The sequence below is a fragment of the Rhineura floridana genome, chromosome 2 (assembly GCF_030035675.1).
Source record: "Rhineura floridana isolate rRhiFlo1 chromosome 2, rRhiFlo1.hap2, whole genome shotgun sequence".
Taxonomy (NCBI): Eukaryota; Metazoa; Chordata; class Lepidosauria; order Squamata; family Rhineuridae; genus Rhineura; species Rhineura floridana.
The window spans coordinates 78,760,343-78,780,332 of record NC_084481.1 but is presented as its reverse complement, the minus strand read 5'-3'; the positions used below and the strand labels follow the sequence as shown (position 1 = coordinate 78,780,332).

The 19,990-nt window shown below is 41.0% G+C and overlaps 1 protein-coding gene across 2 annotated transcripts in view; it reads right to left on the bottom strand.

Annotated features, from left to right (window-relative positions):
* Positions 1 to 2,365: 2,365 nt before the first annotated feature.
* SNX4 (sorting nexin 4) overlaps positions 2,366 to 19,990 on the bottom strand; it is an 80,600-nt gene continuing 62,975 nt past the window's right edge. For both annotated transcript variants that reach the window (XM_061609026.1, XM_061609027.1), the window contains 3 exons: positions 10,349 to 10,494; positions 4,486 to 4,600; positions 2,366 to 4,132 (listed from right to left, as the gene is read on the bottom strand). In XM_061609026.1, coding sequence (XP_061465010.1) covers positions 4,085 to 4,132; positions 4,486 to 4,600; positions 10,349 to 10,494 — 309 coding nt within the window. In that variant the 3' untranslated portion in view covers positions 2,366 to 4,084. The remainder of the gene's footprint in view (positions 4,133 to 4,485; positions 4,601 to 10,348; positions 10,495 to 19,990) is intronic.

The following is a 19,990-nucleotide window of genomic DNA, read 5'->3' as shown; positions in this document are numbered from 1 at the left end:
CCTATATGGCGTGGGTCTGGAAACATTTTCAGCCTGAGGGCCGCGTTCCATCATGGGCAATGTTCCAGGGTCTGCATGCCTGTAGTGCACAGAGCAAAAGTGGGCAGGGCAACAGGCTATATTCCAACCCCATGAAACTCAGGTTTATATACACGGACACAAGTGTCTTCATTGTCCACCCAGGCAGGCAACATGCATTATCACAATTCAAGGATACATTCCATCCAAGCAAAAGCACTCAAGGAGGGCACAAAGCAGGGCATGTTTGAGGGCCAGACAGAGAGGCCTCAAGGGCCGCATTTGGTGCCAGGATCCAAGGTTCCCCACTCCTGCTATACAGCTACCACCAAAACTAGAGATTGAAATAATACCCTCCATGAAGTATTGGATAGATAGATATGGGTGTTTGCCCTTAAGGCAAAATTAATTACACTTATCAGAAAAAGTGAAAAACACAAAAGAAGATTCATGAAAAACTAGTTATGTTTTATTAGTATCAGAAGTGATACCATTTGTTCGCAATATTGCAACAATTTCAAGATAAAAGACCAAGTATTGGTGTTGCTTTAAGTCTTAAAGTTTGACACGCCTGCTTATTTAGAATTTTCTTCTATAATTTTGTTTACATTTTTTCTTTAGATGTTATACAGAAAAATGCTACTGAGCTTTCCTCTGTATATATGTTAAAATTAAAAATACAAAAATGGAGTGGAAAGTTAGTTAGCATTATTGTTAGAACACTGTTTGCAAACCCACTTCCAAGTTGTACTTTCAGATCACAGTTGGAATGCAAACTATGATCAGAGGTAGTTGCCAATGCAGAACTCAGGAAAGGTTATGGATAGCAAAAGCAGGAAATGGAAGTGGAAACCTTCATCTGCAAGAGCATGGGGAGGGATGGCATGGTGAAGCATACAGGGTTATAGATGTGTTCCACATTGCCAAGCTATGTTCTGGCCTTTATCTGACTTGATATTAAAATTGTTTATAGACAATGGCCAAAAGATATTGGTCATTGTCTGGTGCTTGCATCCTCCCACCTTGGGCCCACTTTCTTCTTTGTAAAATTTTATGGCAAATCCAGACAAAAAAATAGCATGCTTCCAAACCAAGAGTGACAGCCCAGTTCAAACTATGGTTGCTTCAAACCATAGTTTGCCTTCATATCAGAATTGAAAGCCATACATGTCCAAGTTCAGATATAAGAAACAATGGTTATCAGAAACCAGAAAACAAAGGAGGAAAATCAGAGCACATAAGGTGGGGGGGATTAGAGGGTGCAAACGTCAGTCACAGCCGCAGTGACCAAACCATGGTTTGGGCATGGCGTGTCAACTAGGCCATTAATGTTCCAAAGTATGTGCAAGTGTGTCTCATGTGCAAGTATGTCTAATTATTAGAACCTAGGAAGAAAACAGATAAAGGAGAAAGGTGCATAGGAAGCTTTTTCTTTTAAGGCCCAACACATTTCAGAATAAATCCTGAAGAAGAGTTTAGGGGAAAGGCCATCGCTCAGTGACAGAGCATCTGTCTCCAGCATCTCCAGGTAGAGGTGGGAGAAATGCCTGTCTGAAACCCTGGAAAGCCACTGCCAGTCAGTGCAGACAATACTGAGCTAGATGAATCAATGGTCTGACTCTATCAGGCAGCTTCCTGTGTTCCTGTAAAGAACAGTTTTCAACCTGGTCTATAAACAACTGTTGAAGCTGTAACAAACCTGTGGTTAACAAACCAGGTAAAGAACTGTTCTTTAAGAGTACCCCTGGAGGACAATTTATTCTGAAATGCCTTGAGCAGAATAAATCCTTTTCTGTGCATCTTGACATCTCTTCCCTTGTTCTTCCTGTGATTGATGCCGTTCCATTTGTTGTTCCTGCTATTAAAACTTAGACAACACTGATCCAGCCAAGATCCAGCTGGGTTATCCAATCATTTCTAGATCAGAGCATCCAATGAGCTTTTGAATATAGTCCCACCATGTGCTTGCTAGCTCTGCGGCATTAATAAAGCCTTTTGATAATAATTTGGATGACATAATGATGTTGAAAGTTCCACTGTGCAGCAGCAGCATATAAACTAAATTAATTCTCTCTCTAGTTTCCAGCAGCACAGATTCCCTAAATAAAAAGATGACACAGAAACAACACCTCCTCCAGCGAATGCATGTGCAGATACACACTTCAACAACACTACCAACATCAACAGATACAGAGAACATTACCTGGGGAAAAACACACTGAATAAAGTTGTGAATTATTTTAAAATGTACTTTTTTCAAAGAAAGTGCCAACAGTAAATCCCAATATAGTGTACAACCATTTTAATAATTGGACAATTCAAAATAAATGCAAAACACCCCCCCAAAAATAATAAAGTGTAGTTTTATTTAGAATTTGGCACAAAGCATACAAAAACCTTTTGACCCCTTCTCAAATTTAACACAGTTAGCAAGAAAAAGGCATACTAATACATTTAAGATACACAGCTTATGAAATAAGGGGTAGGGGGAAAGGCACTAGGAAGATCAAGTGCATGGAAAATATTGACTCCAAGTGCCTAGTGGTATTAAATTAAGGCACAACTACTCTAGGAGGTTTACTAGAAAAATCTAACTTTGTAGCTGCTTATTGTTTTTGGAATGTACAAGTTTTTACTCTATTGGTTTTAGGACCCAGATTCTACAGTTCTCTGAAATGAAGTGATCTGCAATATACAACCATCTTAAGCTGACTGAATTTTCCACTTAAACAATGAAGATGGAACCATTTTGAAAAGTCATTAACCTTTAGAAAAAGCATCAACGATGACATAATTTAGGTGAAAATGTTTTCCTCTGCAAAGCTGGTTTTATAATTGCAGCAAGAATTTCTTACAAGATCTGATTTGAGGAAATAAATGTATTAAGAGGTTTTTCTGGTATATGTAACCTAATATGATGTTATCTGAAATAATTAAATGCATACTTGACAAATGAGTACTATTAATCTCAGAAGCTTTGCTACAATTATGTCTGGCTTGATTACACATTCAGTCAAGTAACATTTTAAATACTCCTATGCAGAAGAGGCAAACGGGCATTAGATCTTTCCTACAACTGGGAATCAGTGTCTTGCATTTTAAGATTCAGAGCTAGCAAGAGCTACCTTGCTTTTGAACACACTATACCAGAAAGGACATCAAATAATTCATTCTACTTATGTCCCTTTCAAAAAGATCTGGATAAAACAAGTGCAGTAAACAAAATTAATGCAATTCACATTTATGTTGCTACAAGTGTAAAGCAAACCCAATTCAGATTAACAGTGTTCTTCCAGAAGCAACCACTAATGTTCAGAAGGGGAACAATTTTATATTCAGCATAATCTTAAACTGAAATATTAATGGAGAACATAACACTCTTAACTTAATGGATGATGCTGAATCAATTTAAAGCTGGTGTTAAGCATTTTTACTGAGGTTGGTAACAGTAACTAATTATTCAGTGCTTATTATTCAGTCATGTGCTGGCAAGTAGAAAAGTTCTATAATTAATTTCTATCGGTTTTACATTTTTAGCACAGAAACATCTCGTTGTACTGTACACAACGTCCCTTTTGTTTAAAAATTTGATATAAACATTACACTTTTTAAAAAAAGTTTCTTCAGAGATGCACAATGCATGTGATATATTATAGATGTAGTTGAAACTATGAAAACATAATGTTGTGCCATCAGAGAAAAGAAGTCCACATCAGTATATGTTATATTACACATGTGAAACAGCAACATATAAAGAAGGTGCACTTGGAAATGATTTACATAGTGCAAAGATTGGTGGTTCAAGAGCCTAGTACGGGTAATCATTGGAGCCAACTTGGATCCTCCCTATAACCTTACCTCAAGAGATAACTACAATGTTCAATTTGCTACTGCATGCATAACAAGCCACAAGGTGGCCATCAAGGAACAGAGACCAATTCTTTGTGCCCTACTTTCACAATTACATCGATTCCATGATTTAATAATGTAGCAACTTAGTATCCATGTTCATGCACTTGTGCTTCTGTTATCTGGCAATTTGCCACGAAGGACTGAGTTCCAAATATCACATCTTGCTGAAACATTCTTTTGCATTTGTCCAAACTTGAATTCCCTTCATTAACAAAAGAAATAGAGAAAATGCTGTGTTTGAAGTGAGCTTTCAAGCCGGCAACTGGATAAAATCAGCTAACAATATTCATGCATTAATTTCCACTTAAAAACCACTGGGAATTTTACATATGATGGAGAAGCTCAAGTCTTACATTTATCATGGACCACATAATGTAAGCTTAAGCATGAACAGAACATTCCTATTCACACAGCATAACAGATAGGGGTTTCACTGGCTATTGAGGAATGCAGGGAGGAGTATCCTGATGTTCCCCTTCCTGAAAACTGAAACATTCATGCATTAAATCTACAGATTCTGCTTCCTTGTTAAAAACACTTGTCCAACAATCTTACCTTTTTACACATACTGATCTGCATTACAGCATAACTTATTAGGGCCTCTTTCAAGTCATGGTTCTTCTGCTCTTTGAAGCGTTCAATATCAACCCAGGCACTTTTCATAAAATCTCTGCAATAAATGGAAAACAAATAGTGCAAACAGTGTATGTATCATCATGTAAGCCCAGGCCACCAACTGATGAACTGCACTCCCCCAATGTATGAACCAACAGTATGTAACTGCTTGTGAAAAGGAGCCATATTCAGTAAGATAGTGATTTCCAGGATTTTTCATGATGCCTGTTACCATCTTTCCTCACTACAGGAATACCTCGCATTAACGTACTCAATGGGACCAGAGCGAGTACGTAAACCGAAAATGTCCTTAAAGTGAAGCACTACCTTTTAAAACATTTTTACCTCTCCTTCATGTGGAGCCTCAACGCCCCACACTAAAGCCTCTGCTGCTGCGCTGCCGCGCCTCTCAGCTGATCGCAATCGCGCCTCCCAGCTGATTTGCGGTGGCGCGATCGCATCTATTTCCACCTCCATGCACGGTTAAGTGTCCGTAAGTGTGAAGCAAGCATACGTAAACAGGGGCATGGTGGAGTATGGAGTATGTCCGTAAAAGTGAGTGTATGTTAAGTGAAGGTCCGTATAGCGGGGTATTCCTGTAGTTTGCAGCTGTGTATTTATCAATTTGATAGCTATGATGCATTAAATTGATAAATGCACAACTGCAATTAGTGAGCAAAGAAGGTAGCAGGCATCCTGAAAAATACTGGAAATCACCATCTTGCTTGAATCTAAGTTCCCTAATTAGCTCAGTTAGGGTCAGTTTTATATATATTCTTAAACCAATTGAATATATTGAACTGAATTTTTTGGGCCACATATTTAATTTATTCTTGTGCTTCACTCATGACTCAACACTCAGATGGTGTTTGGGGCAACTAGCTGCTTGGAATCTTCATTGTTCATTATACATCCACAAGAGTGGCTGTATACTATAGTCAGCATGAATTTTTCACATACCGCAATGTTAAATTCAAAATACCGCCCCATGCCATTCTGATGCTTCCCATAAACTCATTTCAAAACAAAACCTTACAAAACATATAGTCCTGAATTCAAACGCTTGCTTAACAACCTTGCAAATTTTCATGGCGATACATAAACAGTCAGAGAATCGAAAGTTTAAAGTGTAAAAAGAGGGGAAAAACAAACCCCTTTTAGACTTTTTTCTGTCAAGAGTTCTCATAATTTGTTGAAATTAATTAAAAATCAGCCATGTTCACAGAGTACCTGTAATCCTATTACTGATCTTGCCCCATACTCTGACCTTCATCTTCTGCAGTTTAAAAGTTAAAAAAATACCTGGCTGATTTTTAATTAATTTAACAAATTTTACGTGGAACTCAATGATAATGTTGGGCATGCTCAGTCAGAACCAACTGTCAGTGTTCTAAAAGCCACAGCGGCTGGGCTTGCCTAATCAGGGGTCCACACCCATACCAGACCTTTACTTCACTTTAGACAGTCACGGCTTCTCCCAAAGACTCCTGGGAAGTGTAGTTCATGAAGGGTGCTGAGAGGAGACTCCTAGTTCCGACAGAGTTCCAGTGGCCAGAGTGGTTTAACAGTCAGCCGCTCTGACTGATGCTCTGTGAGGGAAATGGGGCATCTCCTAGGAACTCTCAGCACCCTTCACTAATGTACTTTTCTAGATTAGATTCTCTGTAGAAACAGTAGTGACACAGGAAAGAAGCAAGGTAAGAACACCAACAAACATACAAAAATATAATTCTCCATCTTTGGAGATGGCAGGTGTTGCCACCACTCACCATATGCTCAGAGGCACGTTACCATATTCTTCCAAGCTACTCAGGAAGTGGATTGGACTGTGAAAGACTAACCCAAATTGTGTTTGCATTTTTACAGATTTGTAGTAGGGCAGTACAATATCTCAGAGAGAAGGTCAGGTGTCCTGCTCCCCTGGTGCATTTACTATAGCTGCCCAATTTCCCTGCTTTTTAAAGTTTGATAGAAATATCTGTTGGCTATAGGTACATTCTTAAACTATTAGTGAATAGAAGTATTTCATTGCTATGGATCTTCAAACATTGAAACTTTATTTCTTAAGCAGTTGTGATCTTAAGCAGTTTGGGGGATCAAAATACAATTGTCTAAATATAAAATATTGAAGGTAAAAAAACAAAAATAAGCAAGGTAGCCTTCAGGAGTGTATTCTGCATTAGAATCTTGTGTATTATGTATTCGGCATTAGACTCACAGAACAGTAGAATTGGAAAGAGTCTACAAGGCCACTGAGTCCAACCCCCTGCTCAATGCAGGAATGCAAGTTAAAGCATACCCAACAGGTGGCTGTCCAGCTGCCTCGTGAATGCCTTCAGTATTGGAGAGCCCACCACGCTCCTGGGTAATTGGTTCTATTCTCGTACTGCTCTAACAAAGTTTTCCTGATTTTCAGGCAAAATCTGGCTTCCTGTAACTTGAACCTATTATTCTGTGTCCTACACTCTGGGATGGTCAAAAAGAGATCCCGTCCCTCCTCTGTGTGACGACCTTTCAAGTACTTGAAGAGTTCTAAGAGATCTTCCCTCAGTCTTCTCTTCTCAAGGCTAAACATGCCCAGTTCTTTCAGTCTCTCCTCATAGGGCTTTGTGTCCAGTCCCCAGGATCATCCTCGTTGCCCTCCTTTGAACCTGTTCCAGTTTGTCTGCATCCTTCTTAAAGTGTGGTGTCCAGAACTGGATGCAGTACTAAAGATGAGGCCCAACTAGTGCCAAATAGAGGGGAACTAGTACTTCATACAATTTAGAAACTATTCTTCCATTAATGCAGCATAAAACAGTGCTTGCCTATTTTTGCAGACACATCACACTGTTGGCTGATATTCAGCTTGTGATCAACAATTCCAAGATCCTTCTCACGTTACATTGCTGAGCAAAGTATCCCAATCTTATAACTGTGCACTTGGTTTCTTTTTCCTAGGTATAGAACTTTGCACTTATCCCTATTAAATTTCATTCTGTTGTTTTCAGCCCAATGGTCCAGCCTATCAAGATCACTTTGAACTTTGTTTCTGTCTTCAAAATATTACCTATCCTTTCCAATTTTGTATCATCTGCAAATTTTATCAGTATTCCCTGCACCTCCTCATCCAAGTCATTAATAAAACTGTTGAAGAGTACTGGGCCCAGGACTGAGCCCTGTGGTACCCTACTCGTTACCGCCCCCCAGTTTGAGAAAGAACCATTGATAAGCACTCTTTGAGTATGATTCTGTAGCCAACTATGGATCCATCTAATGGCTGTTCCATCTAGCTCACATTTAGTTAGCTTGTTAATCAGAATATTGTGGAGCACTTTGTCAAAAGCTTTGCTTAAGGTAAGATATATTATGTCCACAGTATTCCCACAGTCTGTTGTGGACATAATATATCTCGAATATTATTTGTTCTTTGTGAAGTGTGGGATAGCTTTACTAGCCCAACTTAAGGGAGTTAACATTCTAATCATCTTATTTCTAAACTGAAAACTTTTGTGTCTTTTTCAATGACAACTTTGCCTTCTTGCAATCATTTTGACACAAAGGGTTTTTTTTTTGCTATATTGCATTTTATGGGTGGCTAGTATTAACACAGGTATATAACAGAACAGCAGTCATCTATCTACAGCCAATGACTGTTTATCAAAAGACTCAAAACGGATAAAAAAGGTGTCATACAACCAAGATCCCACAGGGTGGAATGCTCACATGGTTCAACTGCATCCACTTTACATTCTTGAAAAGAAATGAACTGCAGCCATTTGTCATATGCAACAAAGTAAGGGGGCTGCAATATGACACCCCACTGATGTAGAAACAAAACGTGCTCCCCAATCCTACTCCTCATGACCTGACAGATTTTCACTGGCAGACTTTTTCCAAGGTGAACTGTATTAAGAACATAAGAGGCCTGCTGATCAGACCAAGGCCTATATAGTGCCCAACCAAATGATTATGGGAAGCCCACAAGCACAGATGGGTGCAAAGGCATTCCCCTGCTTATGATCCCTAGCAATTAATGGTGCTCAGAGGCATACTGCCTCCAATAATATCAAATACAGTAATATACATTCTAATCCCCCTTCAAAGCCATCTAAATTGGCGGCCATTGCTACATCTTCCATAGTGAATTTCATAGTTTAATTATGCACTAGGTGAAGAATGTCCCACCATTTAGTTGCCCAGGATGACCCCAGGTTCTAGTATTATGAGAGGAAGAGAGGTCACTTTCTCCATACCATGCATTAGTTTATACACGCTCATATTCTCCCTTTAAAAACAAACAAACTAAAAGCTCCATACACTGTAACCTTTCCTCAGAGTGGAGTTGCTCCAGTCTTTTGACCACATTATCTGTGTTTTTCTGCACCTTTTGCAGTTCACAATATCCTTTTTGAGGCTCTCAGACACAATTTCCCATGCAGGGAAAGGGGGTACAATCCAATGGATTGTTCCATGTATGGAACCAGATTGCAGGGGAAATGGAAGAGAAGGCAATTTCTGTGCATTCCTTCCTGCAATACCTTCTCCTTTTCCAGAGAGTCCCCCAATCCTCCACAGATTTTGAGGGTAAAGGAATTCAAGGGGGGATTCGTGAAAAGTGCCCTCCTTCTGAGTAGGAGCGTTCCACCAGTGAAAATTTACTCATGGATCTTTGAATCCAACCTAAGTCACTTTATGTGTTCCATAGACATGAACTGCATCTATTGACTCATATGGCAGAAGGAAAATACTAATATGGCCTTCATTAAATTAGATTATCCAAGGTCAGTTCTCATTTTTAAGAGAAGCAAGATTTCCTTGTGATTGCAAAGATCTTTTTGTCTGTGAAACATCTGCTGAAGTTTTCAAAGCCACAGGGATTGCTGAACAGTTTCCAGGAGGAGGGAGGCATTCAGTGCCCTATCCAGCTCCTTGCCTCTCTCCATTGTGAACAAAGCCAGAATTATGCACGATAATAACGATGGAGGAGTTCTGCTAAGAACTTGCTACCTATGCAAATACACTCAGTTTACATGATTTATACAGTTCACTGAGAACTCTACTACTCTTGGCATGATGTCTGGCTTTGCTGGCTGCAGAATTTTAGTTTTTGTAAACTGAGTAGTACAGATAACCCTGAACACGCTGATCTTCTTAGCTGCAATCCTTACACAGGAAATTGTAAAAGCTATTTTCCTCTGATAGAAATACATTGGTTTTGGAGATGTCAGCACTTATTTTTCCTAAGGTTTTTGTTCCTGAGAAAAGAACATCTCATTCATTCAAAAGCAGCCTGCCAATAAATATAACCTTAATTGAAAGCTACTTAATATAAACATTCAAAAGACATTTTCTTAGTATGAAGAAACATATGTTTGTATTCAACTGCTACAGAGAAATCACCCAGAGCCAGCCTGCTAAACCTATTAGTACCTTAATGCAACACACGCAATAAACCATGATCAGTGCCTTTCCAACTGTGAAAGTGTTCTGCTTTCTTTCACAGCAGTAGCTAAGAATGTGGGGTGATAGCAAATGATAGCGACCTATTCATTTTCAATGGGTCTATTCTAACACTGGATATCACCTATGTTCTTTTTGCAAGGGAGATGAAAATTTTGTAGACACTCATAAACACCAAAAAGGTATAAAAGATGTGTGACAGATCCCAGACAGCCCAGATGACTGCCAACCTCATACTTAGCCGTTTAACAGGGAATCAAAGTCTCCAAGGAGAGCCAAACACTTGCAGCATACAGTCAGCTGACACAAACATAGTATGACTTTCATATTTACATTTTCTTTAAACATAATCGACAGTTACCGGCTCTCTAAATTCTTTGCTTTGAGCTGTTCTTCTCCATCATGTATCTGTTCTTCTAGCACTTTTATCTTTGCTTCTCTTTGTTCAGGTGTTTCCTGGCCGAACAGCTTGCTGGTCATTCCCTTCAAGGAGAATGTTCTCACTGTCTGAAAAAATATAGTAAATACATATTCTAGGAAATTTGTTTTCCTGGCAGGGAACAAACCAAGTGCCCAAACACATGGACAGGGAAAGCTTATCTGGCACACTGACCTCAAAACGTTTGCTGGGGATAAAAGTGTTTTACTTTTTTATCCCAGCCTTCTTCCAAGGAGTTCAGGGCGGCATGCTCGGTCCTCCAAAACCCTCATTTCCTCACAATCACCTTGCGAAGTACTCCCAACCCAAGAACAGCTACTGAACTTCATGGCCAAGTGGGGATTTCATTCCTGTCTCTGATGTCAATTCCCTGCTCCATTTTTGGGCTGCTCTAACCATAATTGGGTGAGAGCCAGTGTGGTGTAGTAGTTAAGGTGCTGGACTACAACCTGGGAGACCAGGGTGTGAATCCCCACACAACCAAGAAGCTCACTGGATGACCTTGGGCCAGTCACTGCCTCTCAGCCTCAGAGGAAGGCAATGGTAAACCCCCTCTGAATACCACTTACCATGAAAACCGTATTCATAGGGTTGCCATAAAGGCAGTCCATTTCCATTTTCAACCATCATTGGACCAATTAGGACATTATGACAAACTACAGTTAACCAGAAATTAAGGTGAGAAGCAGGGAAGGCACAAGCCCAAAGCAAGCCTCCAAGTCTCTAAGCAATTTGGTTCAATTCAAAATATGCAAATGCACTTCAAATGCTATGACAGAACTTTGATAAGTGCTCCTCTTTCAGTAGGCTATGTTTACAGCTTTATCTGAGCTATGACCTGGAACCTACTTTTAATACCAAAACAGCACAGTGGGCGTTCAGGCTACAAGGGAGTTAAGGTACTCGCATTTTTTTCAAAAATATGTAAAAAACCTAACTATATGTAGGATTGCAGCCTTAGTGTTTTATTTATTACACACTGCTCTATCCCTGTATGGTCAGGGAAGCTTACAATATTTTCTATGGGTTATGTTTTCCTTTCTTGCCCTCCCCAATACTTCATCCCTTCCATTACAGATGGTTTAAAAAGCTAATTAAATTTCCAAAGAAATATACCCTATCCCTTTTATCCTACTCAAATGTGCAACTCCATTCTCACCACCACTTATCTCTCACATACATATATGCTGTTAGACAAATAGGGCCATGTGTTAATAGTGCCGAAGAAGCTGAGAGCAATGCCATCAGGAGTCTAGACCAAGAGGCTAGACTCCTAGCAGGGGCACCCAAGGCAGAATGGTCAAAGCTGAGACACCAGACTAAGATGCATCCAAACTCAGAGGAAGGCAATGGTAAACCACCTCTGAATACCTCTTACCACAAAAACCCTATGGACAGAGTATCCAAAATGCAACACAACATAGTGCTGGAAGATGAGACCCCCAGGTTAGATGGCACTCATCAAGTTACTGGGGAAGAACAACGAACAAGCACGAGTAGCGTTGAGACTAATGACACAACCAGGTCAAAGCGGAAAGGAAGCCCAGAGGCTGATGCGCACAGATGCGAAAGGAGACTCCGAAGTTGTACAATGTACACAATAGAAACATGGAATGTGAGAAGCATGAACCAGGGAAAGTTAGAAATTGTCAAGCAAGAAATGGAACACATCAACATTACAATACTTGGTGTGAGTGAATTAAAATGGACGGGAATGGGACATTTTCAATTAGAAACAGAAAGTGACAAGCATCCAAAGAGCCATAAATAAAAAAGGGGGAAACCCCAAGTTGATGAAAAATGTGTAGTTTTTTTTTTTTTAAAAGCCCAACGCTTTTCGGCCACTGGATAATCTGGCCTTCATCAGGGGCTATAATTAAAATTACAAAGACACACTACATTATTATACAAATAACACAAAATACACTACAGTATAAAATCATGTCTTACATAACTAATCTATACAAAAAAGTTTTTACTTTCATGGACTGGTCTACAATGTTCTTTTCTAGCAAAATTGCTTGAAATTATAGATTACCACAAAGAAGAATTCACATGAGCATGCTTATGTATATATCTCTCTCTAAATCCGGTGTGACTAAACATAGGAGAATTAACGAGCAAATGAGGAAAAGGAATGTAAAAGGGATCATCGATAATTATAAAAATTCTTAAGAGAGGAAGAAATTCTAACCCCTCATTGAGATCACCAGGGGTCAGTGTTTTTAGTTCCAAAATCCAAGCTATTTCTCTCCTTAATAATACATTACTTTTTTCCACACTTATGTTTTTTAAAAACCAAAACTTAAAATTGGCAAAAGAGTGATGACATCTACTAAAATGCTCCACACCCCAGAACTCTTGTTTTTAATATTGCTGAGATGTTCCCCTATACGTCTTTTGACAGTCCTTCATGTTTGGCCTATATAAAATTTTTGACAACTACACTGAATCACATAAATGACACTGGCAGTGTTACATGTAGAAAACTGGTTCAAAGTGATTTTTTTATGATTGACAGGATTGACAAACTCGGTCATCTTGCATATAAATAGGCACAATGCCCACAGGGATGATGACCCATGGGTACATTTGTGCCTGGAATGGTGTTGAAAACTGGGTGATTGTTGTCCCTAAATTCACTTCTAATCAAAATGTCCCTCATGTTCCTGGTCCTCTTGAAGGAAATCATGGGTTTCTCATGACATCCAGGAATATGACATATAACATGCCAATGCCTTTTAATGCTACTTGGTAGTCTATTAGCCACATGATTAAAAGTCAAATTGTAATTCAAACAATTAGAAGCTGTTTTAATCATTTGTTGCAAAAGATCAGTGCATTTTTAGGGCAGCTTTCCTGAAATTATCCTCAACAATATTTTTCGGATAACCCCTCTTGGATAAATGTTTTTTCAGAATGTTGGATTGCTGTATAAAATCCCTTTCAGAGGAATGATTGTGTATAATCCTTAAAAACTGACTATATGGTAAGTTCTGTCTTAGTGATTTTGGGTGGGAGCTATCAAACCTTAAGTAAGTGTTTCTATCTGTGGGTTTTCTATATATATGGAAGTGCTTAAATGTTTGCCTTGTTTCCTAATTAATAAATCCAGAAAATTAATTTCCTCCAGACTGTGGTTGAAATCAAATTGGATGCTGATACTCCTGCAGTTTAGCCATTCAAAGAAATTACATAGATGTTCAACCGATCCCCTCCAAATTAGAAACACATAGTCTATAAAACTCCACCAACACACAACCTGTTCCGCAAAAGAACTAGCAGCTGCATTAATATCTTTTTCAAAGGATTCCATATACAAATTAGCTACTTCAAGGGCCACAGGGCATCCCATGGCTACCCCTTTAATTTGCCAATAAAATGACCAAATTTAAAGTAGTTCTTGCACATAGCTATTTCTGTCAATGTACAAAGAAAATGGGGGGGGATGTCTATCTGTTCTCTTGTATGATGAATAATATCTATGGCTTCTTCCTGAAGTATGTTGTTGTAAAGTCATCTCACATCCATAGTAACCAAAATACCCTGGAGTTCAATGGGGGTGGACTATACCTTATTCATGAAATCTGTAGAATCCCATATAAAAGATGGAATAGCGGGTATGAAAGGTGTAAAATAAATGATCAACAAACAAGGAAAGAGGCTCTAGAATGGAATTACAGCCACAAACAATAGGACGACCAGGAGGAGGTATTGTTCCTTTGTGAATCTTAGGCAGGGTACAAAAAACTGGAACCCTAGGATTTTTGTTAAACAAAAATCTATACTCATCATTGGAGATATAATCCAAGTTTAAACCTTTCTCAAGGATTTTTATTTCCTGGGCAAATTTTGCAGTAGGATTGCAAGGACATATCATATATGCTGTTTTGTCTGTTAATTGGGATAAAATCTCCTTTTTATATTCATGGGCATCCTGAATAACTATGGTCCCACCCTTATCAACTTGTTTGATTACAATGGAGGAGTCATGCGATAATTCCCTTAGAACATGCTGTTCTTTATTATTCAAATTATGCCATAAATTTTGAGATGTTGTTTCTGTCCTTTCTAAATCCTGCGAGACTAATCTCTCAAACGTTAGTATGGAAGGATCTCCTGACCCAGGGGGCATAAAATTAAAGGGAGTTCTAAATCTGCTTTTAGAATCTGTAGAGACAGTGCCTCCAAAGTATTGTCGTAATTTTATATTCCTAAAAAAATGAAACAAATCTAGTCTACCTTGAACAGGGTCATGCTAGGCAGTAGGAAGAAAAGAAAGTCCTTTATCAAGTATAAGTCCTTCTAAACAACTTAAAGTCCTTTTGGAGAGATTAACGACTAACGTCTCCTTCTGAGTTGATACGGGGGAGATCTGTTCCTCTTGGATCTCTTCCGGTTCCCGTTGTAAGTAGTTGTTCTTTTGTGTTGGCCTCTGTCTTCTAAAAAAATTGAGGAGTTAAAATTGGAACTGTCTGCGTTGCTACTCTCAGCAGTAGTGGAGTCCCAGTATGTGTGTAATCCAACAGAGCTTTCTTGTATAGAAAATGTCACTCTTTTAGGCTTTTTATACAGCCAAGGATACACCCTATTTGTTTTACAGTCGCTCTCATCTCTTAATTTTTTTTTATATTTAAATGCCTTTAATTCATTGTAGAAGCCTTTGAGCTCTTGATCTAAAGAAGACAATTTCTGTTCCATTCCTTGGTCATTCTTTCTCTTATGTTTATCAATTTGCTGATTAAGAGATTGTTTCAGCTCAGAGTTGATTTTAGTGGACGTGTCTACGAAAACCGTAAGGTCTTGTGAGCACTTAAGAATGGCACACATCTTGGGGTTTCCCCTTTTTTTATTTCTGACATTTTCAGTCAGGCAACTACAGAATATTTTATGCAGGAAATGAGAAATTAAGAAGAAACAAGGCAATTAGGAGCTATAACACAACGTCTGGGCGACTAATATCAATGAGATTAAATGGGAAACCTATTAACATAACCATCATCCAAGTCTACACTCCAGCGGCAAACACAGAAGAAGAGGAATTGGACAGATTTTACACAGAAGTACAGGAAGAAATTGATCACACACCAAAATAAGATGTGCTGATAATCTTGGGAGACTGGAATGCAAAAGTAGGGAACAGAGAAGAATTAGAAATTGTGGGGAAATGCGGCTTAAGAGATAGAAACGAAGCAGGAGACTTATTGAACTCTGTGAAGCCAATAATTTGTTTCTTGCAAACATATTTTTTGAGCAACCAAAACGACGACTGCACACGTGGACATCACCAAATGGTCAATATAGGAATCAAATTGATTATATAATTGGTAGCAGAAGATGGAGAAGTTCCATACTTTCTGCAAAAACAAGACTAGGAGCAGACTGCGGTACAGATCATGAACGGGTAATATCGAAAATCAGAGTAAAGCTACAGGACAACAACAAAGCACTCATAATGCCAAAATACAATTAAATAACACCCCAGAAGAATATTAAGATCAAATAAGGAACAGATTTGTGGCTTTAAACTTAGTTGATAGAGAACTAGAAGAACTACCGAGTGAAGTCAGAGACATTATCAGGGAAGAATGCAAAAAGACAATACCTCTGGTTAAAAAGAGAGAAAGACCTCAATGGTTGACTGAAGAAACCCTTAAAATGGTTAAAAAAGAAGGAAAGCAAAAGCAAAAGAAGATAGAAACACCGTCAGAACCCTAAATGCAATACAGTGACTAGTACGGAGGGACCAAGACAACTATTACAATAGTTATTGTATAGAAATAGAAGAGGACAACAAAAAGGGAAGAACAACAGCCCTATTCCAAAAGATTAGAGAAATTAAAGGGAAATGGACCATTGGTCTCACCTGAAGGGTGATTTTCCTCTGAGTCCGGACATCACAGCGGGTATTAGCTCCACCTATCGTGCGAAGGCAAGAATGTCTTTGAAGTCAAGACTAGGGGCGTCAGGCCCCTCCCACTCTCCAGTTCATTCGCAGCGAGTCTAAGGAGAGATATCTAAAAATACAAGAACAAGGCCAACAGGCCTGGCAGCAGGAAAATAACACAATAGTACCATGCATAGTAACATGACTCCAACATAGCGGTATAACAGAACTAGAAGTCTTGACTTCACTTTTAAATTTAAATATAATAGCGTAACAGTAATATAGAACATATTAGAAAATATATAGTCATCCCCCAACTGGGAGGGTCGTGATGTCCGGACTCAGAGGAAAATCACCCTTCAGGTGAGACCAATGGTCCATTTTCCCTATGAGACGGCCATCACAGCGGGATGTACCAAAGCAGCCCATACAGGGTGGGACCGGATGCTAATCCTCATTAAGAACCTGTTGCAACACTCGTCTGCCAAAAGAAGCATCAGCAGAGGCATAACGATCAATTTTATAATTTCTTATAAACGAGTGTGGGGAAGACCAGACTGCGGCCCTACAAATATCGGCAACAGAAGCATTAGTAGCAAAAGCAGCCGAAGTGGCAGCTGACCTGGTAGAATGAGCCGTTATACTAGCTGGAACTAACAGCTTCAGAGACTCATATGCTAAAGTAATACATGCCCTCTACCAACGGGATAAGGTAGAATTGGATACTTTATGCCCCATAAACCTTGGATGAAAGGATACAAACAGAGACTCCGTTCGTCGAATCTCTTGGGTCCTGGACAGGTAGGTCTTGAGAGCCCTCCAGACATCTAACGAATGCCAAGACTTCTCGAGAGGATGGGTAGGATTCGGGCAAAAGGAAGGCAAAACCAATGTCCTGGTTGCAATGAAAAACTGAATCAACCTTGGGACGAAAGGAAGGATCAGTCTTCAGCACAACAGAGACCTTATGGAAGACGCAGAGGTGTCGAGCAGAAGACAATGCGCCCAACTCCGAAACGCGTCTGGCAGATGTGATTGCGATCAGAAACAAGACCTTGAAGGACAGCATACGTAGGGGCACAGTCCTGATGGGTTCAAACGAAGGGCGTTGCAAAGCCTGCAGAACTTTCGGCAAACTCCATGAGGGAAACCGATGGACAACAGCCGGAGAGCGAGGGGCGACTCCCCTCAAAAAACGTTTGATGAACGGATGTGAGGAAATAGGAGCTCCAGGGGAGGACACTGAGAGAATGGATGACAGAGTGGACGCATGTCGACGTAGAGTGTTGGGTCGAAGTCCCATTATAAAGCCGCTATGGAGAAATTGCAGCACCTGATGCACAGTGGCCTGGGATGGATCATGGTGGTGGGACTGACACCACTTGGAGAAAGCCACCCAGGTATGTTGATAAATACGAGTAGTGGATGGTCTTCTCGAGGCCAAAATAATATCAATCACAGCGTCAGACAGTCCAGCTGACCTCAAATGTCCCCGTTCAAACGCCACGCTGTTAGATTGAGCCAAGTAGGGTCCTGGTGAAGTACTGGACCCTGGGATAGGAGGTCTGGCCTGATTGGAAGTGTCCAAGGATCCATCATCGACATTGCCAGAAGATCTGAGAACCACGGTCGGCGTGGCCAAAATGGTGCTATCAGAACCAGCTGTGCCCTCTCGGCTCACGCCTTCCTCAAGGTTTTGGCTAACAATGGTATGGGAGGAAAGGCGTACAAGAGACCGTCTGGCTACGGTATTGTCAGAGCATCCATTGCTTCCGCTGTTGAATCCAGGTATCGGGCAAGGTACCTGGGAAGCTGGCAATTGCGACTGGAGGCAAACAGGTCGATTGAGCATTCGCCGAACCGACTCTGAAGACGATGGAAAATGGCTGAGTGAAGTTTCCATTCCCCCGGAAACACCTGTTGTCTGCTGAGCCAGTCTGCTGTCACATTCCAAATCTGTCTGAGATGTTCTGCTTTCAGGGATTGTAGATGTTGTTCTGCACAGACGAAGGTGAGGGAGGGTAAGTCCTGCAGAGGACGAGCCCTGGTGCCCCCCTGTCTGTTCAAATGTGATTTTACACGCGTATTGTCCGTTCGAATGAGGACATGGTCCAAAGGGAACAGAGACTGAAAATGAATTAGAGCTAAATGAACAGCTTTTAGCTCCAGCCAGTTGATGCTTTGAGTCTGCTCCGTGGTGGACCAAACCCCCTGAACGTACTGGGAGTTGCAGTGGGCTCCCCAGTCTATGAGGCTGGCATCTGTGGTTACAACAGATCTGTGTGGTTCTCTGAACGGCGTGTCCTTGGAGAGGTGTTGGGACCTCGTCCACCAGCGGAATGATAGGCGCAGTGCGGGGATCAAGCGAACTTTGCAATGGTTGGAGCTGGCAATGTCCTGTTGAAAGGGCAGTAAAGTCCATTGCAGATGCTGAGTGTGGGCTCGAGCCCATGGCACAATATGGATTGTAGAAATGAACATTCCGAGCGCCCTGGCTAGAAGCATGACGTCTGCTGATGTTTGTTACATCAGGGACCTTGCGATGCTTGTGATGGCAGTAATGCGATCTGGAGCCAGGAATACCATTGCCTGCAGGGTATCCAACATTGCCCCTAGATGTAGTAGGCGTTGGGTTGGTTAGAGATGGCTTTTGTCGACGTTGACAAGCCAGCCGTAGGTCTCTGCCCTGGAAGCGTCGGTTCCAGGAGCCCCTGGATGAATTGGGGTCATAGAATCTGACATTGTGGCCTCGTCCTCCTGGCCGCGTTCCTCGAAAGGGCTGGTTAGTACGGAAGGAAGGAAAGCGCCTGGAAGGCCTATGGTTGATGTTCTGGACAATGGCCAGAACCGGTTTGTGGGTGTCTTTGGGATCAACCAGCACTGCCTTTAGAGCTTCCTCGCCGAAGAGTAACGATCCGGAGTAAGGAGACCTGGCCAGATTCATTCTGGCCGCTGAATCAGCCTGCCAGTGGCGAAGCCAGAGGGTCCCTCAAGCGACTATCTGAGCCGTCATGGCTGGTGCCCCCAAATGAGTGGCATCCAAGGTGGCATCGGGCACAAAAGCTGCTGTCTTACGCAACTGTACCAGTGACCTTCTGAGGGCGACAGGATCAGGGTTAGTATCCTCTAGAAGACCATCCAGCCACATCATAGCTGCTCTGTAGAAAATGGAGGCTGAAGCGGAGGCACGCGTGGATAGGGCAGTGGCCTCGTGGTTTTTGCGGAGGGTGAAGTCTACTCGACGCTCAGTAGTGTCCTTTAGTTGGGATTCCCCTTCCCTGGGCAAAAGGGATCGTGAAACGAGGCGAGCGATTGGTTCGTCTATGCCAGGGACGTGTAACTTGGTGGCAAAGTCCGGAGCTAGGGCGTAAAGCCTGTCAGCCAGGTTCTGGAAGTGGCGAGATTGAAATGGTTGAGCCCATTCTTCAGATACCAATTTGGCAATTGGGTCCGGCATCGGGATGTAGTGTTCAATAAGTGCAGATTTGAGAACCTTGGCCCCTTTGATGGCTGGTGCGGAAGAAGTTGAAGGCGCAGTCTGTAGACCAAGGGTATTAACTACCCTGCGTGCCAGGGGCTGATAGTCTGAGGCATTAAACAAGCGATACGATGTATCCTCCTCATGATCTGAATCGTCGCTCCAGTCATCTCCTTCAACGTGGTCAGTGAAGGTTGAC